A 9,932-nucleotide genomic window follows, 5' to 3' on the forward strand; every position below is an offset into this window, starting at 1 on the left:
AACCATAGAGAAGGAGGTGTTTTTAAATGCCTTCATAAGACACAAATAAAGATCAAGCTTCACTTATTTCCCTGTTATTGGTTCCAGTGACTTGTCATTTTTAAATACAATATAAAAATTAACTACTTCTCTCAGTGTTTATCCTAGTTGACAGAAAGTTATCTATCTGAATACTAATTGGTACCTGAAGGAGTTAGAAACATTATGCTTTCATATTTTACTACTTTAAGACTAAAGATTTGAAGCATCCACAAACTAATTGTTATCCTCTTGGGTATGTGAATGATGGTTGCCAGCAAGTGGATCTTGGTGCTCTATGGTATAAACAAATCAACATGTGGATTGGACCACTCCAGATGCAAGTGGTCATGAAGCACAGTATTATTGGTTAAATTCATATGCATCATAACCACATAAGTCAGACGCTAATTTCCCATGCTACCCACCACACATCTTTGCCAGATCCCGAGTCAACCCATCATCACTGCCACTCTTCCAAAGACTTCAAGTGTAGTCCCAGGTTACCAAAACAATGTTTCCCCCCTGCCCGCAGTCAACCCCTTAAAGATTTTGGTTACATTTCTCCCTTATTCTTGAAGGATTATAATTTAGCTGCTTGCAACCAGTTTATTCATGTGTTCAAAGATACAAGAATGAACCTTTATATATTTGTCTTCATCTTCTCAACAGTATTACAAATCTAGGTGCTTCACATATTATGAAATTGAATAAGAAGTCAAAGAAACCTAAAAACACCTCATTTAATTTTAATTAACATCAAGATTAAAATTCAAATTATGCCCACTAACCCTATCCCTACAAAATTCTGGCAATATCCCAGGATTTAACTGAAATCTGCAAAACCTAGTCTTCATGTACTGACACCATTGCTTTATTTACCCAGCTCAAAAAGAAAAAGAAAATGATTGAGCCAAGTAACATCAACAAGTTAATTTTCTATAGCCTGTTTCCTAACAGTGCTTCTGAAGTAAATCATTTCAGAACCTCAAGTGTGGCTGGACAGGATTACACTGAGGTCTATTTATGGTGAATTGTGTTTTTAAAGAATGTGTGTTTAAAGGTCTCCCCATAAATTTTCTGCATACTTTTTTTTTTTTTTACAAAAAAGTAAGATTTCGTTAAAAATGAAGGCTTCATTTGTAAATGTAATCTTCAGAATGCAAACTGATGAAATATTATCTTAAAGTAGACAAGATTAGGGACAGGAATCAGTAGACCAATAGGGACACAGATGGATGGACACCTCTCTCCTAGTTCAAAGTTACCATCCCCTCACACATAGCAGTCTGTTGCCCAACTGAATGGCACAACAAAGTTTAAGTAATAAGCTCTTAAGAGCTGGAAATCAAAGTAAGAGCTAGGTTAAAGAACACTATGTCCACACACACAAGTCTCAAAGCTTGGGTCAACTGACTCACCACCCCCATTGCTGGCTTGAGCTATGTCTCAGAGGCCAGGCTGGGAACAGAGGGCCGGGATCCTGGGGGGGAGGGGAGGGGCAGTAGAGAGCCTATGGAGAAGCCCAAGCTAGGAGCCTGGGTGGCAGCCTGGCTTGGAGCAGAGACCTGGTGTCAGGCTCTCTTGTCAATTTCACAGCTCCAGTGTAGCCATGAAGTTGAGAAGACAGCCAATAGCTGATGTAAGTAACACAGTGCCCTATCTACACCAACACAAGCCCTATGTCTGTGTTAGTGTAGTAGGGCACTTACATTGGCAGGAGCAAGGCTGTAGTGTGTACATTGATATAGTTAAGCTGCTTTATGTCAACCTAACTATAGTGTAGGCCAGATCTTGGACTTGCTGACTCAGGTCTTTTTTGCAGTGTTAACATACCCATAGTGAAACCAAGAGGATAGGGAAGAGCAACAAGAATAGGCATAAGTCAGGATGAATGCAGTTCTGTCAATTCCAAGCATTCAAACTGAAACTGAATTTAAGAATGTCAAATTGACATATGTACCTCTAGACCAGGGATTGGCAACCTATGGCATGTGTGCCAAACATGGCACGTGAGCCGATTCTGAGTGGCACGCTGCTGCCCACTGAGAGGAGGAGGGGCGAGAATGCACCACGTTGTGCGAAGAAGCAGGGGAGGAGGGAAGCTTGGCTGCCGCAGGATCAAGCTTCTGCCTCCTGCCCCCGCAGGGGACAGCGGGTCCCCCGCCCCACTCAGTCCTCCTCCCCACCGCTCTCCCCTGTGGGGGCAGGAGGCAGAAGCTTGATCCTGCGGCAGCCAAGCTTCCCTCCTCCCCTGCTTCTTCGCACAACGTGGTGCATTCTGGCCCCGTCTCCACCCAGAGGAGCAGAGCCGAGCGCAGTATGCTTGCTGCTCTGTAGAGCAGGCAGAGAGAGGTAGGGATGGGCCTGGGGGAAGGAGGTGGAACAGGCAATGTCCCTCCCAGCCCCCTGCCATGAGCACCCCCATGAGCTGAGCACCCCAGCCTTCTGCCCTACACCCCCACACACACCCCAGCCCTTTGCCCTGACCTCGAGTCCCGTACACACACACACACACACACACCTCTGCCCTGAGCCCCGCACCCAGTGGGCTGAGCAGGCTGGCAGCATAAGATCAGCATTTTAATTTAATTTTAAATGAAGCTTCTTAAACATTTTGAAAACTATTGTTGTATGTAAAGTAAACAAGGTTTAGTTATATTATATACACTTAGAGACCCCTTCTAAAAAAAACGTTAAAATGTATTACCGGCACGCGAAACCTTAAAGTGAATAAAAGAAGACTCGGCACACCACTTCTGAAAGGTTGCCTACCCCTGCTCTAGACTGATTAGAATACGGAAGAGTTGGCCTCTCTGAATAAGAGGAAGCCTAAATCAAGTGTATATTATTCTTATTTAAATTAGGGTCAAACCATGCCCACATTAGACTTTTTGGAAAATATAAATTTAAAAAAATTAAATGTCATAAAGGTGCAAACTATTGTGTAAGCATCTCAGCATTCATCTGAAAACCAACTTTATACAAAATCCTGCAGGTACTTAATATAGAAGGAGGCTCTTTTGGGAAATTTTGTTTAAAGAGTTCAGATAAATATAAAAAAAAAAAAAAAAAAAAGCACCAACACACCCCCACCTCCCATTAGGGTTCCAGATTGCTACTGACAAACTTCATATTATGAACAGATTATATATACTTAGCCACCACGCATTTTCCAAAAGGTATATAATTTCAAGTACTACCATACTAAGTTGCAAAACACAAAGGAACAAAATAAACCCTAAATAACTGATTAGCCCTCACAAAAAACTAAAACAAAAAATTAAAAAGGCACCTTAACTTTAGATCCAAAGTTAAGGTTTCATCCTAGCCACCATACGATTCTATCCAGACACAGACATCTGAAGCCTTCCAGACCACAAAACTACCTGGCTGTCAGCAGGCCAACCTATCCAAGACAAAAGTCAACACCTAGACCAAAAAGAAAAGTTCCACAGAACAAACTAGGAGTTACTTGAGGAAGATGGGGGAAAATCTAATGTTAGTCTCAATGTACCCCATGCATCACAACTTCTTATACAATATCTTTCTTCCCTGTCATTCTACTGAAGATGCACAGACCACAAAGTATTCATTCCCAAGCCATAGGGTTGAAATAACATCCCTGCATAGGATGTGGAGGTGAGAACTGACCAAGAATTACCTAGAAATCAAATGGTATATTGGAGGAATATTTTAGGTCTGTAGCAGCACTCTACTGTAGCAGTTCCTCTTCAACTGCATCTCTTCTTGTGTAGGAAAGAAAGTGCTCTTCCTCCTCCTTCACCTTGTAGACACTGGTGAGTGGAAAAGGCAAAGGGCTGGTAGTAATCTGCAAGGTCATGTCACTTGGAGGCTATCATCCAAGGAGATGTACTCTAATTGCATATCCCCTCTAAGATGTCTTCCCCAGTTAACTCCCTCCCCCAACCCCACAAACCTTCAGTTTTATGTCACCACCAGTAATAAAACAACTCCCACCCCAGAGAGTGGGCAAACCTGAGTTCCTATGTAATGATAGGCTAAGAATTACACAGTTGCTGTTGGAGCAGAAGGGGCGATGGAAAAGAAAGGTAGCCTCCTCAAAACTGGTTATTGTCAATGCAATTGCATCTACAGGAATATGCACAGCACTTTTGGAAGTCAGCATTCATGATGGCTATTTTAACCTGTAAAGAGCCACATTAACTTAGATGATGAAAGGGTATCAGATAGTTACTGGTTTTGTACATTTTGCCTTACCTCTAAGATCGAATTAGACAAATAAAAAGATGTTCTTACTTTTTTGGTGAAAGTAGGTCAGTGATCTCAACTGTTTAATCAGGACATACATATGTCCATTTTTTACGAAGTACTTTGGGATGGGGACTACAGTGTGTAGAATCCTAGAATTTTTGGATTTAATCACACATTTCTAGCTGGAGACCCAAAAGTTTACCATTTTTGCTCCTGAATAATATTTCCCAGCTGAGCAAAACTGACAGATTGCATGGCATTCTGTCCATTTCGTGTTAGTAGGGTGGATTAAAATTTTATTTGAATTATACTAAGGTTTATTTTTTTAAAAGAAAAAATAAATTTAAATCTGAACTTGATACAAAATATGTCAAGGCCTAAAATTATAATCTCTCAAAAGATAAATAAAAAAAATATGCTGAATCAAGGAGCCCATCAAAAACTTTGAGTTAAAGACAGCAGAGGAAAATACCTCACGCGAGGTCAAGCTTTATAAATATGGCACAACTGACCATGCACTATATTAAGGGATTGGTTTATTTAATAAAATAAATTTTATATGTTGTGTTTAGTTAAGTTCCAGTTACCATCCTAATGCAGCTTGACACATCACAAGCAAAAAATTATCTAGTAAATAAGCAATATAGCATTCACCATTTTCTAAAATGTACAATTAATTAATTAGAACCTGGAAATATTAAGCTACATAATTGCATAAGTAAATATATACAGTTATAGCAGACCCTCCTATGGAGCAAAAAGATATTCCAAATCCAGTGTAAAGGCTCTATTTAGTTGTAAAATCAACTTCCTCTAACGGTTAGATCAACCATTGGGAATGCACCTTTCTTTAGGAAATAACTGAAGTATGATGTAAAAGTTGATTATAACAGATTTATAATCAAGGATTTTTACTTGGTAATTTAAATCATTTAAAAACGCCTTGATTTAAATCAATCCACTCTGCACCATTACTACAGGGAAATTCAACCATGCAGGACCACAGGCAGCACCAACTGAACAGTTACTCTTGTATTCTACCAAGATGTGGCAGAGTAAGGAAAAAAAGAATTTAGAAGGGGAGAGAAAAGGTGTACAAATGGCAAGAAGATCCTTATTGGTAAAGCCTCTTTCTGGAGATATTATCCTCCATCTTCCTTTTTGGGGGGGTGGGAGGGAGGGAAGCATGGAGGGAAGGTAGAAAGGAAAGGAATTATGCTTCCCCATCAAGTTGAGACATTTAGGAATTAAGGATGAAATCCAGTTTCAACTAATTAGCTGTCTAGTTTACTGTTCAATTCCTGGATATCTGATCACCAAGTCAACAGAACAGTCCGATACAGATTAAATTGTTATTTCTTTCGAAACTTCTCAATTTAGCTTGTTAAAACAAATACTGGATAAGCAGATGTTAACCACACAGGGTAGTTCTGTTAATATGTAAAATGTATCTTCTTGCAAACATGTTTTTGTTCGCTAATTATTCAAAAGCTATTTCATGAAGGAGAAAGCTCCTAGACATCAAATTAATGAAAGCTATCTAATACAATAAGTTAGGCACTAACCTTCCACTCCTGAAAAATCTGGGCTCAAAACTTATTTTGGGTCACAAGTGAAAGTAAGTCTAGTCCCATTCCAGTCCCCCAGATCATCTGCTCACAAAACTAGATCACTATACAGACAGAATTTGGTATTTGTGACATTTTTCTAGAGGTCCAGAAGTAGACTATCCAGGATGTGCTAGATCAGGATTGAGGTGCACTCTCAAAAAGTTATCCAAGTATACATGTGTGTCTACATTATGACAGATTTTAAATTATCTATTAATTTCATTACCACAGGATTCACTCAATTCTTCAGAAAGGAAAACAAATCTAATATTTCAGAATTTGGATTTAGCAACTTCTAGTTTTCAAAACAGATATAGCTGTTGTAAGGTAATTTGTTGTATTAAAAGACATCAATACAAAAATTAATTTTCAGAAACAATTAGAATTACCTCAAGACTACCACAAGCAACTGCAATATTTAAAACTAACCTGGAGTGAATACAAAACATGGAGACTAATCAAATGGCCTAAAAAGATTATAAAAGAATGCAAACACTGCACTTCTGAAGTTGACATTTTCTCCTAGTCCAAAAATCATATGCTAACAGGCAATGACAAACAAGTATATTTAATCAGAGACTGTCATGACCTTTAGTTTACGTGTTACTATTTTTGAAGCATAAAAGCTGATAAAATTACCAGTCATTTTTTCCTCCTCTCTAAAACTGCACAATATCCATAGGTTGATGGACTAGGAACATAAGTACAACAAATCAATTACTCTTATTGTGCCTGCTTTTGGTAAATCTATTTTACAGGAAATTTATTTAATCTTAATGGAATACTTTTGTATTTGGTAGCTGAAAATCAGAAAAGTAGATGAAAAAAAACAAACAAGAATCTCATGATATACACCACCTTGTACTGGTCAAAATGAAAATCTAGATCTAATTTACTCTGCTTAGTTTCTGAATTTTCTCTCAAGCTTGGACAACAGAAAGTCAGTTTTTACTCAATTTCACTTCCATAGTCTCACGGACAATCATCCTGCTGCAGTGTTCTGACTGCAGTATGGAGGAATTTTAAACTTAAGAACACCTTTCAATTCTAATTAAAGAAAACAGATCAAAGTTCATATTGGGTTTTGTTTTATTTTGTAGAAGCTAGTTTTTAATAACCCAAATTTTAACTATAAAATCAACAAATGAATATGGCTGTTTGTTACTCAAGTCTCAAGAGTTAGCCACAAACCTAATACCGGCATCAAGCACAACTCTCTCCTGACCACTGCACCAAACCCACATGCAATCTCCACTCTTATGTTGTGAGAGGCAAATTAATTTTATTTAACTTTTAAAAATAAAGCATATTTCCGCACTGAAGCTGCGAGGAGCAGAGAAATGAGACACTGGAGAGAGATCCTGCCATCCTGAGATGGAGAGGCTGGAGATATAGCTGCTCCATGCATTCTTCCTACCAGAAAGGCGCATGAAGCCGCTTGAGAAAGGACCAAAGCTGTACGTCCTAACCCAAAGATCTCTTATCAACCCTTCTTCACACGTGGCTGATGAAAATGTGTTTTAAGAAAAACAAACAAGGCTTCACGAAGAAAAACCCAGCCCACGCTGTAACCGAGGAGCCACAGGGCTCGAACCTGCTCCCCACGGATCAGCAGCAAATTACTGTACCACCGAAGCACGAGTGGTCTCCAGAGCAGGGAGACCTGCCAAGCAGTGCGGAGCGCGAAGTCCACAGGGTCCTCATCCCGTCACGCCCAGGGCTGGCTGTCAGACGCGCAGCCCCTCTGCCCAGCAGGACGAACGAATGGGGCAGACGATGCTGCCGCCTCTCTGAGAGAACCACCCCAGCCAGGCAGCGATCGGGGTTGACAGGAGGCCCCACACCCGCCCGGGGACACGGGGCATTTCAGCACCCAGCGGGGGTGTAATGGCTGGGCCCCCTTCCCCCACCTGGAAGTGGCCTACACACGAGAGACCGAAGAGGGGGACTGTGGTGCCGAGCGCCCTTCCCAGCCCCACCGGCCCGCTGCCATGCCCGGCCAAGGAAATCAGCACGGACTCGGCTACAGGGTAGGAGCGCAGCCGCCCTCAGCGGGAGATCAGGGCGCCCCGGACGAAGCGGGTCTCGCACTTACCGGCATCATCTCTGGAGCGGTTCCTGAGCCGCCGTCCCTCCCAGCCGCCTTAGCTGCAGCGCGGGCTGCTTTCCTCACCGGCCGGGGGAAGCGGAGACCGTGGCGGCAGCGACGCCAGGCGCCTCTCGCTTCCCCACAGGCCTCGCTCCCCGGTGGCTGCTGCCCACAGCGGGGAGAAGACGAAGGCGGCGGCGGCAGCCGGGCTCCGCAGCCCCTCACCTCAGCGCTTCCTGCTCCGCGTCCTCTGCTGTTCCGCCAGGCCAGGGGTTAACGACAGCGCCGCCTCCCCATTGGCCGGGGCGGGACGCCTCGCTCGAGAGGGGGTGGGGGGGAAAGGCGCACGCGCACACACGCGCTGGGCCCTTAGCCCACGTGATGCCAGCAGCGCGCGCGCTCTCTCGCTGTGCTAGCGTTGTTATTATCCGCCCCCTAGCGGGGCCCCGTCCCCATGCACCTAGGTTCCCTCCCCGTCCCTGCCCTTTATTGTCAGGTGTCCTGGCCCTTCCCCCTTCCTATCTTCTGCGCCTGCCTTGTGCTCCCAGCCCCTCTCCCGTCCTCCGCTGCAGGCCTGCGTCCGCTCTCTCCCCACCGACCGACCTGTCCTAATTTCCCATCCCCAGGGCCCGGCCCGCCACCACCTTTCCTCACGCTTCTGTACGGGGCCTGCTCTGCCTCATTTTCTGCTGATGCCGCACCCCTGGCCTGCTGCGGGGGCAAACTGGGCCCGTCCCCGCCCTGTTCCCATAGCAGCGGACCTGGCCTGCGACTTCCATCTCCCGGGCAAACGTAGGCTGTCCCCGTCCCCCCCCCCCCCCCGCCCAGCTGCTTGCCATGTTCTGTGTTACTGTTGCTTCCCATCACTGAACTGGTGCGCTAACAGGCGCTCTGTGCTCCAGGAGGGCTGTAGGAGAAAGGCCACTTTAAAGGGCCATTTGCCGCAGCGGAGCTGACAGTCTTCCTACAGACGTCACCCGCTGCTGGAATGTGGGGAATGCGGATTTGCAGAGGCAAAGTCCTCAGAGCGTCCCCCTCCCCGCCTCCTCCTGCCCTACACTGAAAGCAGGCTGCAGCGACAACTGCAGGAAGGAGCCGGAGGGCCCTCACTAAAGGTGTAACCCTGCTGATCGGCGCTCTCCGGAGGTGCAGGAGTGCGGCATGCAATGTGAAGCCTGAAGGACAAAAGCATCCTAAAGCAATACATCTGAAGTATAAAATAACATAGAGGATGTTTAACTGTTACAGGAAAAAGACGAGATAAAATAATGCATTAATATCGCTTTATTTCTAGCATCCTGGGCATGGGCATCCTACAAGATCATAAAAACTACACTGCCGTTGAAACAGCTAGCTGCTGTCCGCCATACAATAGTGCATAACAATAAGGGAAGAGAAATTTAGCCAAGGACACCGGTGTAATGATTCTATAGTGCTTATTGTTCAAAAATAGTTTCAAAGGCTTCTTTGGAAATGACGTCATGTAGCTTATAAAATTGTTTTGTTTTGCAGAACTGTAAAAATAAAGTTATTTAACATCTGGGAAGATGTTAATCTGTTATGAGTCAAAGCAGCAAAATAAGCCTATTCCATTACATATATACAAATATCATATGGTTATGTAAGTCCCTTATAAACATTTCTCTTAGTCTAGAAAAAGATTAATTAGAACTACTGTTGGATCTACTATATGGATAAAAAATCCTCTTTTGTTTGAACTGCTGAATTTCTCTGTTCTTCATTTCTTTCAGCATATATCATGTACATTGTTTGTCAAGAAACTGTATACTTAAACATATGGGAGGTAATTTTTAACATGTTAAATAGAGTAGTATTACAAATTAAGCCTATAATACAGTAGGCTGTTAAAAGGTAAGTTAAAGATTTTTAGCTGAGAGAGCCAGCTGGAGACTTGATGACTCTTATGAACCCTTGAAGCCCACAGTCCAACCAAATAATATTTTATTTTGGTTCTGCAG

General features: G+C 43.2%; 1 protein-coding gene across 29 annotated transcripts in view; it reads right to left on the minus strand.

The window, feature by feature from the left end:
* The window catches only part of PPP1R13B (protein phosphatase 1 regulatory subunit 13B), a 107,682-nt gene extending 99,318 nt beyond the window's left edge, over window positions 1-8,364 (minus strand). For 15 of the 29 annotated variants that reach the window (XR_010600784.1, XM_065593686.1, XM_065593709.1 and 12 more), the window contains exon 1: window positions 7,960-8,311. Coding sequence is in view for 16 of the 29 variants with exons in the window: in XM_065593686.1 (XP_065449758.1) it covers window positions 7,960-7,968 (9 nt within the window). In the remaining 13 variants the exon portion in view is untranslated. Of the gene's footprint in view, window positions 1-7,910 lie in introns of all 29 variants that reach the window. The other 14 variants (XM_065593695.1, XM_065593692.1, XM_065593691.1 and 11 more) reach the window with 8 other exon arrangements.
* Between the last annotated feature and the right edge of the window lie 1,568 nt (window positions 8,365-9,932).

This window comes from Chrysemys picta, chromosome 4, assembly GCF_011386835.1.
Source record: "Chrysemys picta bellii isolate R12L10 chromosome 4, ASM1138683v2, whole genome shotgun sequence".
NCBI lineage: Eukaryota > Metazoa > Chordata > Testudines > Emydidae > Chrysemys > Chrysemys picta.